Here is a 21,058-nt window from a genome sequence, read left to right as displayed (position 1 = left end):
ATAGCTTCTGACAGAGTAGAACTCAGCACTCTTCTGCTAAGCATATGTTCTATCTATGCTAAGCATGTGTTCTATCTATGCTAAACACGTGTTCTATCTATGCTGAGCACGTGTTCTATCTATGCTGAGCACATGTTCTATCTATGCTAAACACGTGTTCTATCTATGCTGAGCACATGTTCTATCTATGTTACATGACTCGATGTGCTTCCTAAACAGGTGTTCATGGCCGGTGTTCATACCTGAAAAGTTGAAATTCTGACTGACAGTAAGCCAGGTGAAAATCCCGTAGGTATTGGTCATATCTAGATGGAGCTCAGATATTGTTGGTGGCATGAATTTGATCCAAACAGATGTCATTTATAAACATATGTATGCAAACTTCACAAGAAAAGTTCAAAGATAGTTAGGACTTAGAGGCAAGGATAATGGTTCCTGGTTTGTGGCTAGTGACAGAAAAGGAAGGTGGGGATGAATGTGGAGGACTACAGTTATTTTTTTAAGATTTATTTATTTTATTTACATGAGTACACTGTAGCTGTCTTCAGACACACCAGAAAAGGGCATTGATTTTCATTACAGATGGTTGTGAGCCACCATGTGTTTGCTGGGATTTGAACTCAGGACCTGTGGAAGAAGAGTCAGTGCTTTTAACCACTGAGCCATCTCCAGCCCTACAGTTCTTGATATGTGCACTTTATCCTATTTTTCTGCCATGGATACTGGTATTCTGTATGGTTCTAAGATAGCCACGCTTGGGTTTTGAATGATTGAGTTATATAGCAAGAAAAACTAAAAAAGATTAAGTAGCAAGTAGAAGAAAGAAGGCACAGATAGCTAGCAAATTATTACCAGATCTGACACATCATCATAGGAGACTAGGATAGCCCAGTGAGAGAGAAAACTAAAGATGACATCATATAGGAGAGTGCATGAATCCAGCTAAAGCTGACTGGGGGCACCTCACTGAAGCAGCCAGAGGAAACTCTTCAGCTCCTGTCCTGGGGGAAGGAGCAGGGTGTCTGTTTTGTGCCACCACATAAAAGAACTAATTGCAGCAGATAGATATTGCCTGCAAATAACATGAACAAGACAGGTGCTTGGGCTCATCCAGCAGAAATGACTGGGGAGGCCTTGACACAGCTCTGCTGGAGTTCCCCACTGAGAGGTCCAGGCAGAGTAGAGCATTCTCTCCACCTGTGAGTTCCTTCCTTCTCTTTCCCTCATAGTAACAGCTGTAGGGAATTGTAGAGATAAACAATAGTCTATCCCAATGCTATCCCAAAAGTTCCCAGTACCCTCCCACCTCCCTGCTCCCCTACCCACCCACTCCCACTTCTTGGCCCTGACATTCCCCTGTACTGAGGCATATAAAGTTTGCAAGACCAAGGGGCTTCTCTTCCCAATGATGGCTGACTAGGCCATCTGCTGCTACATATGCAGCTAGAGGCACAAGCTCTGGGGGTACTGGTTCGTTCATATTGTTGTTCCACCTATAGGGTTGCAGACCTTGGGTACTTTCTCTAGCTCCTCCATTGGGGGCCCTGTGTTCCATCCAATAGCTGACTGTGAGCATCCACTTCTGTGTTTGCCAAGTACTGGCATAGCCTCACAAGAGACAGCTATATCAGGGTCCTTTCAGCAAAATCTTGCTGGCATATGTAGTAGGGTCTGGGTTTGGTGGCTGATTATGGGATGGATCCCCAGATGGGGTAGTCTCTGGAAAGTCCATCCTTTCATCTTAGCTTCAAACTTTGTCTCTGTAACTCCTTCCATGGGTATTTTATTCCCTATTCTAAGGAGGAATAAAGTATTCAAAAAACGTTGGTCTTTCTTCTTCTTGTTTTTCTTGTGTTTTGCAAATTGTATCTTGGATATTCTAAGTTTCTGGGCTAATATCCACTTATCAGTGAGTGCATATCATGTGTGTTCTTTTGTAATTGAGTAAATCTTTTTTTAAAATAAAGAATTCTGTGAAGTCCCAAACCTTCATGGGGATAGCAGAGGAAATAGCAGTATGACGTTATCTTTTTCCTGCAGGGTAGCAGCCTGTAACCTTTCACCAGATGACTGCAAGGTCTTTGCCTCCGTCCTGATCAGCAGCAAGATGTTGAAACATCTTAATTTGTCATCTAACAACTTGGACAAAGGGATATCCTCTCTGTCCAAGGCTTTGTGCCACCCAGACTGCATTCTGAAGAACTTGGTGTAAGTGGCCTTGGGAGGTGGGGTGCACTGTAGGGACAGTGGAAGTAGTTTGAATATAGACTCTGCTTACTAAAATCTGCCAGTTGTATGTCTGGGGAAATGGCTCAGTGGGTGGGAGTACTTTCTATGCTGATATCAGCAAAAAATGATGTCTGTAATACCAGTGCTGAGGAGTGAAGATTAGGTGGGTGTTAGAGCTCAGGGATCAGCCATATTGGTGAATCGCAGGCTCAGAACAAGGCAGAGAGCAACTGAGGAAGACACCAGCATTAGCATCAGCCTATACACACAGGAGCACACATGCAACATGCACACTGTTAGATCTCCAAGGCAACATAGAGAGATAGGTAGAAAACAGACTAGAGACTAATCTCAGCCAACTGGACTATTTCTTCCAAAACAGCAACGGACAGAGTGTTTCCTGTGGTAAAGGGGTGCCTGTGTCTCTTCACTGGGATAATATGAGGGTATTGTTTGCATCCATAATGGGATAGGACAGTTACCTAGTCTCTTATTCCTTGGGCTTAGAATGTAGCTAAAGGGTGCTTGGGCATTCTTTCTTTCCTTGAGTTGTCACAGTTTCTGTGTTGAGCTGCTGACTGGAGGAAGGCCATCTATAGGAATCCTGTCCAGGAACCATGGCATTCTCTCAGACACCGCACAGACAAATTAATTAGTTATAATATCTTCCCAATGATGCAGTCCCATAGCAGAAGCTTCAAAGCATAAACCTAAGAAACATAAACAAGCACAGTGGGCTGGAGAGATGGCTCGGTGGTTAAGAACACACACTTTGCTCTTCCAAAGGACCCATTTGTTTCCTAGCACCTGTGTTAGGCAACTTAACATCCACTTGTAGCTCTAGGTCTGAGAACTCAAACATCCTCTTCTGGCCTTCACAGCCACCCTCTCTCACATGGACAGAACACATACAGCACAACACAGATACTCGTAATTAAAAATAAGCCCTTCCAGTCGGCACCAGAACCAGGACACCTTGGGTGCAGGATCAGCAGACACCCCCACAGTCCACAGAGGTCTCTCCACACGATCTTAGGATCACTGGTGAGTGGAACACAACATCTGTTCCAATCCAATTGTGACAGGCCTGTGACAGCATGAAAAAAGACACCAGAGCCCATTCTAAACAAAGGCTTGGGTTCCTCTTGATCAGTTCTGGTATACCTTGATTTCGAACAGACCAGAGAGCTCCAAAATCCTCAAAGGAGACATCACTTCTAGGCACTGTAACATGCCCAGGATCTTAGGACAACAGGATCCCAGGATAACAGGAGCTGGGTCACACCAGTATTTCAGGATCTCACAGGAAGCTTGACTGCCAAGAACTCTGACACACCCAGAATATCAGGTTCACAGGAGCCCACAATCAAAGGATCACAGAGAAAGCTGGACTCTGAGGAGTCCTGAATCAACTGGGATTATAGGAAGGACAGGCTGCAATCAGATATATTGAAGGCAGCAAGAACTTGAGATAATCAGATGGCAGGAGGCAAGCATAAAAGCAGAAGCAACAGAAACCAAGGTTACTTGGCATCGTCCAAATTCTCCCACCATAGCAAGTCCTGGATACACCATCACAACAGAAAAGCAAGACATAGATCTAAAATCACTCCTCATGATAATGATGGAGGACTTTAAGAAGGAAATACAGGAAAACACAGTTAAACAGCTAGAAGCATTTAAAGAGGAAACACAAAAATCCCTCAGAGAGTTATAGGAAAACACTATCAAACAGGTGGTGGAATTAAACAAAACCATCCAGGATCTAAAAAAGGAAGTAGAAGAAATAAAACCGAAAGGGAGACAACTCAGGAGATAGAATCCCTAGGAAAGAAATCAGGAACCATAGATGGGAGCATCGGCAACAGAATACAAGAGATGGAAGAGAGAAGCTCAGGTGCAGAAGATTCCATAGGAAACATGGATACACTATCAAAGAAAATGCAAAATGCAAAAGATCCTAACTCGAAACATCCAAGAAATCCAGGACACAATGAAAAGACCAAACCTACGGATAATAGGAATAGATAAGAATGACTTAAAGGGCCAGCAAATAACTTCAACAAAATTACAGAAGAAAACTTCCCATACCTAAAGAAAGAGATGCCCATATACATACAAGAAGCCTACAGAACTCCAAATAGACTAGACCAGAAAAGAAATTCTTCCTGACACATAATAATCAGGACAACAATGCACAAAATAAAGACAGAATATTAAGAACAGTAAGGAAAAAAGGTCAAATAACATATAAAGGCAGGCCTGTTAGAATTACACCAGACTTCTCACCAAAGACTATGAAATCCAGAAGATCCTGGATGATGTTATACAGACACTAAGAGAACACAAATGCCAGCCCAGGCTACTATACCCAGCAAAATTCTCAATTACCATAGATGGAGAAACCAAAGTATTCCATGGCAAAACCAAATTCACAAATTATCTTTCCACAAATTCAGCCCTTCAAAGGATAATAACGGGAAAACACCAATACAAGGACAGAAACTATGCCCTAGAAAAAGCAAGAAAGTAATCTTTAAACAAACCTAAAAGAAGATAGCCACAAATTGTACTGTATATCTTGGGTATTCTAAGTTTCTGGACTAATATTCACTTATCAGTGAGTACATGTCATGTGAGTTCTTTTGTGATTGGGTTACCTCACTCAGGATGATGCCCTCCATGTACATCCATTTGCCTAGGAGTTTCATAAATTCATTCTTTGGAATAGCTGAGTATTACTCCATTGTGTAAATGTACCACATTTTCTGTATCCATTCCTCTGTTGAGGGGCAGGTTCTTTCCAGCTTCTGGCTATTATAAATAAAGCTGCTATGAACATAGTAGAGCATGTGTCCTTATTACCACTTAGAACATCTTCTGGATATATGCCCAGGAGTACTATGTCCAATTTTCTGAGGAACCACCAGACTTATTTCCAGAGTGGTTGTACAAGCTTGCAATCCCACCAACAATGGAGGAGTGTTCCTCTTTCTCCACATCCTCACCAGCATCTGCTGTCAACTGAATTTTTGATCTTAGCCATTCTGACTGGTGTGAGATGGAATCTCAGGGTTGTTTTGATTTGCATTTCCCTGATGATTAAGGATGTTGAACATTTTTTCAGGTACTTCTCAGCCAGGTGAGAATTCTTTGTTTAGCTCTGAGCCCCATTTTTAATGGGGTTAAACACAGGAAACTCAAGAAGAACGAAGACCAAAGTGTGGACACTCTGCCCCTTCTTAGAATTGGAAACAAAACACCCATGGAAGGAGTTACAGAGACAAAGTTTGGAGCTGAGACGAAAGGATGGACCAGCTAGAAACTGCCATATCTGGGGATCCATCCCATAATCAGCTTCCAAACGCTGACACAATTGCATACACTAGCAAGATTTTGCTGAAAGGACCCAGATATAGCTGTCTCTTGTGAGACTGTGCCGGGGCCTAGCAAACACAGAAGTGGATGCTCACACTTAGCTATTGGATGGATCACAGGGCCCCCAATGGAGGAGCTAGAGAAAGTAACCAAGGAGCTAGAGGAATCTGCAACCCTATAGGTGGAACAGCAATATGAACTAACCAGTACTCCCCCCCCCCCCCGGAGCTCGTGTCTCTAGCTGCATATGTATCAGAAGATGGCCTAGTCATCCATCAGTGGAAAGAAAGGCCCATTGGTCATGCAAACTTTATATGCCTCAGTACAGGGGAACGCCAGGGCCAAGAAGTGGGAGTGGGTGGGTGGGAGAGCGTGGGGGGGGGGGGGACTTTTGGGATAGCATTGGAAATGTAAATGAAATAAATACCTAATTTTAAAAAAAGAAGATAGCCACGAGAACAGAATCCCAACTCTAACAACAAAAATAACAGGAAGCAACAATTACTTTTCTTTAATGTATCTTATTATCAATGGACTCAATTCCCCAATAAAAAGACATAGACTAACAGACTGGCTACACAAACAGGACCCAACAATTTCCTGCTTACAGGAAGCCCATCTCTGGAAAAAAGACAGACACTACCTCAGAGTGAAAGGCTGGAAAACAATTTCCCAAGCAAACGGTCTGAAAAAACCAGGCTGGAGTAGCCATACTAATATTGATTAAAATCAACTTCCAACCCAAAGTTATCAAAAAAGACAAGGAGGGGCACTTCACACTCATCAAAGGTAAAATCTTCCAAGATGAACTCTCAATTCTGAATATCTATGCTCCAAATGCAAGGGCAGCCACATTCATTAAAGAAACTTTAGTAAAGCTCAAAGCACACATTGCACCTCACACAATAAAGGGGGAGACTTCAACACCCCATTCTCATCAATGGACAGATCCTGGAAACAGAAACTAAACAGAGACAGTGAAACTAACAGAAGTTTTGAAACAAATGGATTTAACAGATATCTACAGAACATTTTATCCTAAAACAAAAGGATATACCTTCTTCTCAGGACTTCATGGTACTTTCTCCAAAATTGACCATATAATAGGTCACAAAACAGGCATCAATGGATACAAAAATATTGAAATTATCCCATGCATTCTATCAGATCACCATGGACTAAGGCTGATCTTCAATAACAACATAAATAATAGAAAGCCAACATTCACATGGAAACTGAACAACACTCTTCTCAATGATACCTTGGTCAAGGAAGAAATAAAGATAGAAATTAAAGACTTTTTAGAGTTTAATGAAAACTAAGCCACAACATACCCAAACTTATGGGACACAATGAAAGCATTTCTAAGAGGGAGACTCATAGCTCTGAGTGCCTCCATAAAGAAACTAGAGAGAGCATACACTAGCAGCTTGACAGCACACCTAAAAGCTCTAGAACAAAAGGAAGCAAATTCACCCAAGAGGAGTAGCCAGCAGGAAATAATCAAACTCAGGGGTGAAATCAACCAAGTGGAAACAAAACAAACTATTCACAGAATCAACCAAACCAGGAGCTAGTTCTTAGAGAAAATCAGCAAGATAGATAAACCCTAGCCAGACTCACTACAGGGCACAGGGACAGCATCCTAATTAACAAAATCAGAAATTAAAAGGGAGACATAACATCAGATCCTGAGGAAATCCAAAATACCATCAGATCCTTCTACAAAATGCTATACTCAACAAAACTGGAAAACCTGGATGAAATGGACAAATTTCTAGTCAGATACCTGCCACCAAAGTTAAATCAGAATCAGATTAATGGCCTAAACAGTCCTATATCCCCTAAAAAAATCATAAGCAGTCATTAATAGTCTCCCAACCAAAAAAAAAAAAAAGCCCAGGACAAGATGGGTTTAGTGCAAAGTTCTAACAGACCTTCAAAGAAGACCTAATTCCAGTTCTTCTCAAACTATTCCACAAAATAGAATCAGAAGGTATTCTACCTTCTACGAAGCCACAATTACTCTGATACCTAAATCACATAAAGACCCAACAGAGATAGAGAACTTCTGAACAATTACCCTTATGAATATCAATGCAAAAGTACTCAATAAAATTCTTGCTAAGTGAACCCAAGAACACCTCAAAACAATCATCCATCATGACCAACGAGGCTTCATTCTAGGGATGCAAGGATGGTTGAATATATGGAAATCCATCAACATAATCCACTGTGTAAACAAACTCAAAGACAAAAACCACATGATCATCTCGTTAGATGCTGAGAAAGCATTTGACAAAATCCAATACCTGTTCATGATAAAAGTCTTGGAAAGATCAGGAATTCAAGGCCCATACCTAAACATAATAAAAGCAATCTACAGCAAACCAGTACCCAACATCAAAGTAACTGGAGAGAAACTCAAAGCAATCTCACTAAAATCAGGGACTAGACAAGGCTGCCCACTTTCTCCCTACCTATTCAATACAGTACTTGAAGTCCTAGCCAGAGCAATTCAACAACAAAAGGAGATCAAGGGGATATATACAATTTGCAAAACACATGAAACTCAAGAAGAAGGAAGACCAAAGTGTGGACTCTTCGTCATTTCTTAGAATTGGGAACAAAACACCCATGGAAGGAGTTACAGAGACCAAGTTTGGAGCTGAGATGAAAGGATGGACTATCCATCCAGAGACTGCCTCACCAGGGGTCCATCCCATAATCCGAGTCCAAACGCTGACACCATTGCATACACCAGCAAGATTTTGCTGAAAGGACCCTGATATAGCTGTCTCTTGTGAGGCTCTGCCACTGCCTGGCAAATACAGAAGTGGATGCTCACAGGCATCCATTTTACAGAGCATAGGTCCCCAATGAAGGAGCTAGAGAAAGTACCCAAGAAGCTGAATGGGTCTGAAGACCCATAGGAGGAACATCAATATGAACTAACCAGTACCCCCAGAGCTCCATGGGTCTGCATCAATCAAAGAAAACACATGGTGGGACTCATGGCTCTTGCTGCATATGTAGCTGAGGATGGCCTAGTCCGTCATCAATGGGAGGAGAGGCCCTCGCTCCTGATAAGGTTCTATGCCCCAATATAGGGGAGTGCCAGGGCCAGGAATGGGAGTGGGTGGGTTGGGGAACAGGGGGAGGGGATAGGGGATCTTCAGAGGGGAAACTAGGAAAGGGGATAACATTTGAAATGTAAATAAAGAAAATATCTAAAAAAAAAAATGTGGAGGGAATTGGAACTAGTATATGGGAGAGTATCGACAGGTTGGACACATGCTGAACCACTGTACATAGAGCTCTTGAGTACCTGCAGAGCTTTACATCCACAGCGACTCTGACCCCACATCCACACTCAACCCAGCTACCCGTAGATATCAAGGGTTTCTTGTACTAAATTTTAAAAGCTGTTTGACTAGATTAAAGTACCTGTAGCAGACACATAGACTTGTGTCAGAAACTTGGTTTTGTCATGCAGAATGGGACAGTCACAGAGAATAATGCCCATGAACCCCTAAACTTCATCTCATACTAAATGAAACTCTCTTGTAATTGTGAATGGAATAAATGAGTAGGCTAATAATGAAGAAAATTAAGGACTTTAGAACATGGGAGAGAGGTTTGGTGTTTTGGATAGGGCCAATGATGGTGATTTTTCATGTCATGTATTCCTATATATTTCATATTATGATGGATAGTGTTAGCTGTCACCCTGGAACAATGATACTCACCTGAGAAGTGAGTATCAATAAAGGAGTGTCCAGGTGGGCCCATGAGCATATCTCTAAGAGATTGTCTTAATTATGCTAATTAGTCTGTGAAGACCCAGCCCTCAGTGGGCAGCACCATTACCCTGGGATTGAGTCCTGGATTATTGAAGAATAGAAAATATAGCCATGCATCTATGGATTCTCTGTACCTTTGCCTCTAGATGTGATGTGGCCAGCTATTTGAAGTTTCTGCCCCCTTGATTTCACACAATGAAAGAGTGCAATCTGCAATAGTGAGCTAAATTAGAGCCTCTCACCCCGCCAAAATTGATTTTGATAAGGATATTTTTCTCACAACAGAAATGAAACTAAACCACATAGACATTGTTTTTAAAATATATTTTCATACTGTTTATTATACAAGACAACATTGCTATGGTTGCCCATGTTACACTAACCATGTCACTATAAGAAGTATCATTGAGACACTGCTAATATAAAGGATTCAGATTAGATTCAGGTAAGTTCTTCAAAACATTAGCACTGTCAGTGAATTTACTCAGTTTCAATGCTAGATCTAGTGTGAAATCAGATGAAGGGAAATATGTTCCACTAAGCCAGGAGTTCTTCATCTTACTTGAATATTTTGTCACTGCTACTTACAAAGTTGTAGAACTGTTATATTTCCCCCCTTACATGCCTTTCTTTCCCTGAGATAGGTTAGCCAACTGTTCCCTCAGTGAGCAATGTTGGGACTACCTTTCGGAAGTTCTTAGGCGGAACAAAACACTGAACTACCTAGACATCAGCTCCAATGACCTGAAGGATAAAGGGCTGAAGGTTCTCTGTGGGGCTCTCACTCTCCCAGACAGTGTCCTGAAGTCACTAAGGTAGGATTCTTTGAGCTTGGCCTTGGAGGCTCTGTTTAAGAATCTTTAATATATATGCCTGAGTGTATGCCAGGTAGGGTCACTCACCTCAGGCTCCTGAAGACCCTTTCCTTAGGATAGATAGATCTGTGTCTTGGCCTCTGTGTCATGGTTTTGGTGTGTTGTGGGAAGCTGTTCAGAATATGGACATAAGGGACTGAGAGAAAGAGGGGAATTATGACTAGAGCTGAAGGGATGGTTAAGAAGTTTGGATGGGCACTAGAAGATGAACAAATATCAACAGATGGAAAACTGGAGCCCAGATCCTAGACAGAAGGGTGTATTAGTGAATTTCTCATCACCATGACTGTGATGAAATATCTGACAGAAGCAACTTAAGGGAGACAGGATCATTCGAGGTCATGGTATGGAATGGTCTCATCTCTTCTGTTGGGGAAAAAGCATGATGAAGTGGCCTCATAGTGGATAAAAATTATTCTCAATTTTGTGCATCAGGAAGCAGAGTATGGAACCAAAATCAGGGTCTAGAATATAATCCTTAAGCCTACACCAACTGGCCCACGTCTACCTGTTAGACCCCAATGTTCCAGAGGTCTCCCAACTTCCCAAAATAGTGCCCCGATCTGGGGACTAAGTGTTTAAACACAGGAGCCTGTAGGAGACATTCCGTGTCCAAAGAAAGAGATGAGGAAGAGGGAACCCAGCAATGTGTGTGTGAATTAGTTATTCTGCATGAAAATTCTACCATGGAAAAATAAACAGCAGTGTAACAATAATGGGAAGATAAACGACAGATCTCTCGATTTCAAATTATAAAAGCAAGAGGTATTTGAGTGATTTAGCGTGGTAGTTGTTTTTATCATGCCAAGTGGACTAGTATTCCATGATCAAATGGCTTTTGGTGAGAAATCCAGATGTGTGGGACTGTTACCTAATCTGTTGTGAAATCTCAGAGTCCCAACATTTTTGTCCTATGTAGAAAGGGGTAAGGAAGAAAATTAAAATGCTTGTATAGTGTTTTTCCTCTTATAATGGCTTTGTAAAGCCCACTAAAGTATCATTAAGGATATATATTTGAAAACATTAAAAGTATCCATGATTCCCCAGCACTAAAAAGAAAGAAGAAAAGGTAGTTTAAAAGTATAAACCACCTGAGGTCTCTAAAAATACTGAATTTGTATTTTAAAAAAATCTGTTGGGAGAGGAAAAATCTGTTTTCTCCAATGGAATGACACTGAGTATATCGCCCACACTCCAGGGCATGCCCCATACTCAGGAGTAGTTGGTCAACCCAAAATGGATTCCATGTTTTATAGGCTTCTTTTTTCCCAAACTGGGTGAGAATGAGATCCTACCTCAAAAACAAAACAAAAGTAAAAAGTATATGGTAATTACAAAAACCCTGCTGAGGTTCAGCTCCAGCCTAAGGAGGGTTCTGAGAAAGGCACGAATGGGAACAGCGCGGATTCATTAGTGACTCGGGGTCAGTAGTAGCTGCAAGCTGTCAGTTCAGGTGCTCTCTCTGTTCCCTGGGATTCTCATCATTCTTTCTTCTCCTTTCTGACCAGAGAGCCTGAACCCAGCCTTTTATTTACTAAAGCTACATCATCAAGGGTTTGATCATTGTTAATAATCTTCAAAATTTCTTAAATTTGCTGGGCACTTGTGGCACATGCCTTTAATCCCAGCACTTGGGAGGCAGAGGCAGGCGGATTTCTGAGTTCCAGGCCAGCCTGGTCTACAAAGTGAGTTCCAGGACAGCCAGGACTACACAGAGAAACCCTGTCTCAAAAATCAAACAAAAAAAGTTAAGAATTATCATTAGGGCTGGTGAGATGGCTCAGTGGGTAAGAACACCCGACTGTTCTTCCGAAGGTCCGGAGTTCAAATCCCAGCAACCACATGGTGGCTCACAATCATCCGTAACAAGATCTGACTCCCTCTTCTGGAGTGTCTGAAGACAGCTACAGTATACTTACATATAAATAAATAAATCTTAAAAAAAAAAAAGAATTATCATTAAAAAAATTCTTAAATTTACATAAATTCTATGAATCCCAGATCAATAGTCCCAACCCCCATTTGCTTAGAGCAGAAACTAAAGACAAAGCTAAAGCACATTTCCTTACAGGTTTACATAGCCTGTTCTTCACAGGCTTCTTTTGGTTTCCTAGTACAACACACAGCAGTCTTTTTTTTTAAGATTTATTTATTTTATGTATATGAGTATACTATAGCTGTACAGATGGTTGTGAGCCATCATGTGGTTGCTGTATCAGGGTCCTTTCAGCAAAAGCTTGCTGTCATATGCAGTAGTGTCTGGGTTTGGTGGCTGATTATGGGATGGATCCCCGGGTGGGGTAGTCCATCCTTTCATCCTTGCTCCAAACTTTGTCTCTGTAACTCCTTCCATGGATATTTTGTTCCCTATTTTAAGGAGGAATAAAGTATCCAAACGTTGGTCTTCCTTCTTGATTTTCTTGTGTTTTGCAACTTGTATCCCCTTGATCTCCTTTTGTTGTCGAATTGCTCTGGCTAGGACTTCAAGTACTATATTGAATAGGTAGGGAGAAAGTGGGCAGCCTTGTCTAGTCCCTGATTTTAGTGAGATTGCTTCGAGTTTCTCTCCATTTACTTTGATGCTGGCTACTGGTTTGCTGTAGATTGCTTTTATTATGTTTAGGTATGGGTCTTGAATTCCTGATCTTTCCAAGACTTTTATCATGAAGGGGTGTTGGATTTTGTCAAATGCTTTCTCAGCATCTAACCAGATGATCATGTGGTTTTTGCCTTTGAGTTTGTTTATATAGTGGATTACGTTGATGGATTTCCATATATTAAACAATCCTTGCATCCCTGGAATGAAACCTACTTGGTCAGGATGGATGATAGTTTTGATGTGTTCTTGGATTCGGTTAGTGAGAATTTTATTGAGGATTTTTGCATAGATATCCATAAGGGTAATTGGTCTGAAGTTCTCTATCTTTGTTGGGTCTTTATGTGGTTTAGGTATCAGAGTAATTGTGGCGTCTTAGAATGAATTGGGTAGAGTACCTTCTGATTCTATTTTGTGGAATAGTTTGAGAAGAACTGGAATTAGATCTTCTTTGAAGGTCTGATAGAACTCTGCACTAAACTCATCTGGTCCTGGCCTTTTTTTGGTTGGGAGACTATTAATGACTGCTTCTGATTTTTTTAGGGGATATAGGACTGTTTAGGTCATTAATCTGATCCTGATTCTGATTATTATGTGTCAGGAGGAATTTCTTTTCTGGTCCAGTCTATTTGGAGTTCTGTAGGATTCTTGTGTGTTCATGAGCATCTCTTTCTTTAGGTATGGGAAGTTTTCTTCTATAATTTTGTTGAAGTTATTTGCTGGCCCTTTAAGTTATTCTCATCTATTCCTATTATCCATAGGTTTGGTCTTCTCATTGTGTCCTGGATTTCCTGAATGTTCTGACTTAGGATCTTTTTGCATTTTGCATTTTCTTTGATTGGTGTGTCTATGTTCCCTATGGAATCTTCTGCACCTGAGATTCTCTCTTCCATCTATTCTATTCTGTTGCTGATGCTCACATTTTTGGTTCCTGATTTCTTTCCTAGGGTTTCTATCTCCTAAGTTGTCTCCCTTTGGGTTTTCTTTATTGTTTCTACTTCCATTTTTAGATCCTGGAGGCTTTTGTTCAATTCCACCACCTGTTGATAGTGTTTTCCTGTCACTCTCTAAGGGATTTTTGTGTTTCCTCTTTAAAGGCTTCTAGCTGTTTACCTGTGTTTTCCTGTATTTCCTTCTTAAAATCCTCCATCATCATCATAAGAAGTGACTTTAGATCCATGTCTTGCTTTTCTGGTGTGATGGTGTATCCAGGACTTGCTATGGTGGGAGAGTTTGGTTCTGATGATGCCAAGTAACCTTGGTTTCTGTTGCTTCTGTTCTTAACCTTGCCTCCTGCCATCTGATTATCTCAAGTGCTTGCTGCCCTCAATATATCTGATTGGAGCCTGTCCTACCTATAATCCCAGTTGATTCAGGACCCCTCAGAGTCCAGCTTTCTCTGTGATCCTTTGATTGTGGGCTCCTCTGAACCTGATATTCTTGGTGTGTCAGAGTTTTTGGCAGTCAAGCTTCCTCTGCGACCCTGAAATACTGCTGTGACCCAGCTCCTGTTATCCTGGGATCCTGTTGTCCTAAGATCCTGGGCATGTTACAGTGCCTGGAAGTGATGTCTCCTTTGAGCACCATGGGGCTGTCTGGTCTGCACCATGGGGCTGTCTGGTCTGTTTGAAACCAAGGTAAACCAGAACTGATCAAAAGGAACCGGAGCCTCTGGTTAGGAAGGGCTCTGGTGTCCTTGTTCCTGCTGTCACAGACCTGTCATAATTGGATTGGCACATATGTTGTGTTCTACTCACCAGTGATCCTAAGATCGTGTGGAGTGTCCTCTGGGGACTGTGGGGATGTCCGCCAATTCTGCGCCCAAGGTGTCCCAGTGCTGGCGCCAACCAGAATCCTCTTTTTCTTTTTTTTTTTAAGATTTATTTATTTATTTTATGTATGTGAATACACTGTTGATGTCTTCAGATACATCAGAAGAGAGAGCATCTGATCCTATTACAGATGGTTTTGAGCACCATATGGTTGCTGGGAATAGAACTCAGGACCGCTGGAAGAGCAGCCAGTGCTCTTAACCACTGAGCATCTCTCCAGCCTGAGAACATGATATTTTCTGAATCTCTGAGTGCTGTCTGCTGTTGCAGACATCGCTGGGTCTTGTGAAATGCTTCCTTTTCAGATCAGGGAATAACCACAGTATTGTGATTTTTCTCTTACAGTGTGAGATATTGTCTAATCACCACTAGTGGTTGCCAGGACCTGGCTGAAGTCTTGAGGAACAACCAGAACCTGAGGAACCTACAGGTTTCAAACAATAAAATAGAAGACGCTGGTGTGAAGCTCCTGTGTGATGCTATAAAACATCCCAACTGCCACTTAGAGAATATTGGGTGGGCATCACCATGGTCATAGCTGTGTCTCCGAGGGTGGCAAAAGTGGGTGATTAGTGTGCAGAAACGTAAATTAAAACTCCATAGGGGGACTGGAGAGATGACTCAGAGATTAAGAGCACTGTCTGCTCTTCCAGAGGTCCTGAGTTCAATTCCCAGTGACCACATGGTGGCTCACAACCATCTATAATGAAATCTGGTGCCCTCTTCTGGCCTGCAGGCACACATTCAGGCAGAATGCTGTATACATAATAACTCTTTAAAAAGAACAAAAAATCCATAGGGCTAGAGTGCTGGCTCACCAGTTAAAAGCACTAGATGCTCTTCCAGAGGACCTAAGTTCAATTCCCAGCACCTATATGTTATCTCACAACTGTCTGTGACTCCAGTTTCAGGGGACCTGACACCCTCATACAGACATTCATACAGGCAAAATCCCAGTGAACATAAAATGAAAATCAATAATTTTTTTTGAAACTCCATAGGCAATGTAGGTAACATGGCAGTTAGCAGTAGTTAAGCCACTCTAAAACCTCAAGCCTGAAAGCAGTAAATCTTTACTGCTTGCTGATTGCTAGCCTAGCCAGGTATGATTTATCTTGACTAGGCATACTTACAGAATTGATCATCTAGGGAAATATAATGGGGGGGGGCAGCCTAACTGTTGGGAATGGAGGCAGGAAAAGGAGGTGGTGTGTGGATAGATGTATAGATGGATGGGTGGGGAGATGCATGGATATATGGGTAGACGGATGCATGGGTGGGAGGATGATTGGTTGCATGCAATGAGTAGATGTTTATTACACAGATGGATGCATATTTAGTTGGGTGAGTCCATAGATGTTTGGATGGATCTATGCACTGGTGGCTGAGTGATTGATGGTTGCAAGTATAGATATATGCTTGTCTTCATTGATGGGAGCCTGCATAGATATATAGCTCTTACTTGGAAAGGAATATATATGGATACTGGATGCATGCATAGATGGTTGAACGAATGCAGCAATGGAGGTCCACTGGAGATGACAGGAGTGATGAGACCACATCTCATTGACTTATTTGAGTGGACTGGTATGGCAACTGCTTTGGCTGCCATGACAAAAATAGATTGACTGGCTCATACAGTAGGGATTTATTGACTAAACACAGTTGCAGAGGCTAGAAGTGACATTATGCATCAACAGGGATGGTTTCTTTAGAGCACCAAACAAGGACTATGTTCCAGGCATTTTTCATTGACTTGAACATGGTTGTCTTCTCCTTGAGTCTTCACAGTTATACAAGATTAGATTCCCACCCTACTGTCTTCATTTTAATTTAACTCCCTCTCTAGAGACTGTCTGAAAATCCATACTCATAGGATACTGGAGACTGGGACTTCAACATATGAATTTTGACAGCTTGTACTTTAGTCCATAGCAGAATGAATCTCCAGGGCTCAAATCAAAAAGTATCAAGGTGTTTGAGATGTAGGCTCAGAGCTCAGCAACCCTTGTCCCCTGTTTCACTGTAGTACACAGTGTGAGGTCCAATTTCATCCCAGCTTCAAGGGCTGGGACAGCAGGCCATTAGTGGAACTATTAGTTCACCACAGACATGGATACTGAGAATGAACAATTGTGATCGCACCTGCCAATAGTCCTCAGAGGCTATGGAGTGAGCACACTCTAGATCTAGACTGAGTCACCACCCACCCACCCACATGCCTTCTCACCCTGACACAGAACTATTCATTTTTGTTGCAGATTGAAAGCCTGCGCACTAACTGGTGCCTGCTGTGAGGACCTTGCTTCTGCTTTTACCCACTGTAAGACCCTGTGGGGAATCAACCTGCAGGAGAACGCCTTGGACCACAGTGGATTGGTTGTACTGTTTGAGGCTCTGAAACAGCAACAGCATACCCTGCATGTACTTGGGTGAGCTGGCCTCTGTTCTCTTTGGTAGGAAGAGTCCTTAGGGATAAGAAAGGATAAACTGAGATCTGAAATGTGCTGCTAATGATATGATAATTTAAGATAGAAATCAGAGCTGGGGGCATGGCTCAGGCCGTAGAGTCCTTGCCACACAAGTATAAGGGGCCAGAGTTTGATCCCCAGAAACTACATGGAAAAAGCCAGGCATAGGGTTTGTATTTATAATCTCAGTAATGGAGAGATAAAGACAAGGAGAATCCTTAATACTCACTGGCCAGCCAGTCTAGTCAAATTGGTGAATTCCAGGCCAAATGAGAGGACCCCCATCTCAAAAATCAAGGATGATACCTAAGGTTGGCCTCTGGCCTCCGCCTAATTATACACACACACCCAAAATGCAAGTAACTCAATAATAAGATGGTCACAGCAATAATAATCCTGCCAATGCTACACCAGTAAGCATATCTTATCATCTTATTATCTCCTCTCTCCCTCTCTCTCTCTCTCTCTCTCTCTCTCTCTCTCTCTCTCTCTCTCTCTCTCTCTCTCTCTCTCTCTCTCTCTCTCTCTCTCTCTCTCGGTGATGTTACAGGAGTATTAGATTAAGTATAAAGCCCTTCCTTGCCCTCGGACTGGTCAGTGCCCATGTACTGGCAATACTTGGTACTATTGTAAGGTTAATACATAAATACGGTTGTAAATACAACTTTATTTATGCAGACAGTCCTGACTTAAGATTGTTTGGATCTACAGTACAAAAGTACGCCCAGTCATTCACTGTTTTCTCCAACACAGTAGTCATTAATTATATGAGATAACATTTTTAACATTTCAACATTTTAATATAATATCATCTTTATGTTAGGCGATTTGATTTTTGCCCACCTGGAGCCTAATGTGAGAGCACTGAGAACCTTTAAGATAGACTACGTGAGCTAGGGTGGTCTGCTTGTAGATAAAGATTTATCTTATGCTATTATCATATAAATATGTGATCTAGAGTACTTTATATAAGCATAAGATATTTTATAAGTATGAGATACATTATATACTATTATTTTTATAATCTTCAGCATTTATCTCCATTGTTTGTTTTTCCCCCTGTGGTCTTCAAACCCATATGAGATCAAGGTGATTTTGTGAAAATATGTGAGTTCAGGTGCACATGTGTTTATGGGAGACCAGAAGAAAACCTCTAATGGCCATCCGTCATCAGATGCCATCCACCTCAGTTGTTTTTGAGATGGGATCTCTCACTGACACCTGAGAGTAACAAATTCTGTAAGGCTGGTTAACCATCAAGTGCTAGGAATCTGTCAGTTTGTGCTTCCTTGGTTCTTGGACCACAGTCTTATTCCAGTCTTTCCAGCTTGTTATGTAGGAGTTGGGAAGTAGCCTCAGTTCCTCATGTAGCAAACACTTCACTGGGAGAACCATCTCCCCCGGCCCTCAAGATCAGGGTCATTTTAGGCAGTTACTTAAGGTACTCATTTCTAGGAAAGTAAAACCTTATAGAGGTATCCAACCTTTTGGCATTGCAACATGGCATATACAGAGTTCACACTCAAAAACTGTTCAGTTTGTTTACCAAAAAGAAATTTATTTTGAGTAAACTTAGACTTTTGTGCTAGCCCTTTTCATAGCTACCCTCATCTGTGTGTGACTCATGGGTGACAGGGTGAATATGCCTACAAGATGCTGAGTTAAAATGTCTATAACTCTTCTTTCCTGGAAGGAAGACACAGGCTCACTTCCTAAGATTTACTCTTGCCAGTTACCTTGCCCCCTCAGAGTGTTGAGTGCCTGCAAGATTTCTTTCTTACTTGGTGTTGGCTGGAGGTTGGAAGGGTACCAAGTGGGAGTGGGTGCATAGCAAAGCAGAAAGAGGTGAGTTATCTGTCATTTACGGAGTCACCCAGCTTCGCATCTGATTACAATTCAGCCATGTTTACCTGCACCCTGGAGTAAGGAATCCATTTCTGATTTGATCTGCAAAGTAAGAGTTGTTCTTTGACATGAGAAATTCAAAACTATATCGGTGTCAGATAATGTGATAGATATTATGAAACTAAGTAAGTTTCTATGATGTCCTCTTACTCCACTATGGAACGTCTCAGAAAGACATATACTACAATTAATATATGCCCTAGTACATGCTTCATTCCTACAGGACAAACCTACTTAAAACATAAAAATACACGTAACATGATGGTCTGAATGAGAATGTCTCCTATTGGCTCAGATGTTTGGATATGTGGTCTGCAGTTGATATTGTTACTTCGGTAGGGTTTGGAGGTGTGAGCTTGCTTGAGAAAGTATGTCACTGGGACAGCCTCATACCATACCCAGAGAGCTTTCTCTGCTTCATGCTTGTAGTTCAGTATGTGGGCACTCAGCTTCCTGCTCCTGTAGCCACCCTTCCCTGCCGCCATGGTGATCGACTTTTATCTCCCTGGAACAGTAGGGGTTTTAGGCAAATAGATCTTTCCTTCTGTAAGTTGGTCATGGTGTTTTATCACAATAATAGAAAAGTAATTCACATAGAATGAAAATAGACAGGAATCAGGATATATGAGAGAGAGAGAGGGAGGGAGGGAGGGAGGAGGGTGAGTGTATGCATATTCATGAGAACAATTACTGGTTGGAGCTTGAAAAAAAAAATCAAGTCTTTTCCAAGTCTTCTATGCAAAACCCTAAAAGCTTAGAAGGTACTTGTAGGAAGCACTGGAAGTACCACCATGCTGAATGTTGAAACTAAATTTAAATAAACCTCAGTTTGGGTGTAGAGTTCACAGCACAGAGATGGTCAGGTAAAGAAAGAGCTTGCAGCAGAAGTCTGAGGACCTGAGGTCAGATCTTCACCGTCCACCTAGTAAACCTGACTGTGGTCTCATATATCTGTAGCCTTAGGGTCAGGGAGAAGGGTGGAGATAGGAGGCTCCCTGAAGCTCACTGGCCAGCCAGTCTATGAATGGCAGGTTCAGTGAGAGACCCTGTCTCACAAAGATAAGGTAGAAAACAATTGAAGACATCTGACATTGACCTCTGGCAGGCAGGCATGCATGCACATACGCTAATAGGCAGACCAACAAGTTAAGATAATTTTATTTCATTTTTTTTAAATTTTATGTACGGGTATTTTACATGCATGTATATTCTGGCTTAGAGGCTAGAAGTTGGTATCAGAGCCCCTGGAACTTAAGTTACAGATGGTTGTGAACTGCAGTGTGGGGAATTGAACCTGGGTCCTCTGCGAGAGCAGCCACCACTCTTAACCACTGAGTCATCCCTCCAGTCCCTAGATCAGTTTTTATGGAAAAGTCTGGATGTCGGAGAGCAAAAGGGACGGTGTGGAGAAATGGCTCCTCTGTTAAGCATTTGCTGCTCTTGCAGAGGACTCAGCCTCAGTTCCCAGCATCATCTGACAGGGCAGCTCCCAACTGCTCTCACCCTACTTCAGCAGGTCCAGTGACTTCTGACTCCCACAGACACCTGCACACATGTGCTGCCCAGAGATTCACACAGGCACGTGCACATACATAAATAATTTTAGAAAATTAAATCTTAAAAGAAGAGTAAGTTAATTAAAGCTTTTTTTTTAATCATTCTAGACTTCGAATTACTGACTTTGATAAGGAAACCCAGGAGTTCCTGATTGCTGAGGAAGAGAAAAACCCATACTTGAGCATCCTAAGCAGTGTGTAAGGCAGAAGCAGAAAACAAGGGTGGACGTTCTGGTGCGAGAAACATGGCTGTATTCTGACCTCGAACTACCTCCAAAGGAAAGAGAGCAGGATCCTTAATTTGGCCCATTATATACAAAAATCACAGGTCACTAACATTCCAGTGAGATACCGTTTCTTTGCCCCCACCACCTTCACCCCCCATTCAGATGTGTTTTGCAAGATAGATATAG

General features: G+C 41.9%; 1 protein-coding gene across 1 annotated transcript in view; it reads left to right on the top strand.

The window, feature by feature from the left end:
• The window catches only part of LOC147003726 (NACHT, LRR and PYD domains-containing protein 4C-like), a 34,626-nt gene extending 13,775 nt beyond the window's left edge, over positions 1-20,851 (top strand). The window contains exons 5-9 of the mRNA XM_085841076.1: positions 2,041-2,208; positions 10,055-10,225; positions 15,059-15,229; positions 16,975-17,145; positions 20,754-20,851. Of these exons, the coding sequence (XP_085697202.1) occupies positions 2,041-2,208; positions 10,055-10,225; positions 15,059-15,229; positions 16,975-17,145; positions 20,754-20,847 (775 nt within the window). The 3' untranslated portion in view covers positions 20,848-20,851. The remainder of the gene's footprint in view (positions 1-2,040; positions 2,209-10,054; positions 10,226-15,058; positions 15,230-16,974; positions 17,146-20,753) is intronic.
• The last annotated feature ends 207 nt before the right edge of the window (positions 20,852-21,058 follow it).

This window comes from Mus caroli, unplaced genomic scaffold (assembly GCF_978045245.1).
Source record: "Mus caroli unplaced genomic scaffold, Mus_caroli_1 scaffold_8, whole genome shotgun sequence".
Lineage (NCBI taxonomy): Eukaryota > Metazoa > Chordata > Mammalia > Rodentia > Muridae > Mus > Mus caroli.
The sequence above is the reverse complement of the archived record's forward strand: the minus strand, read 5'-3'. Positions and strand labels throughout refer to the sequence as shown.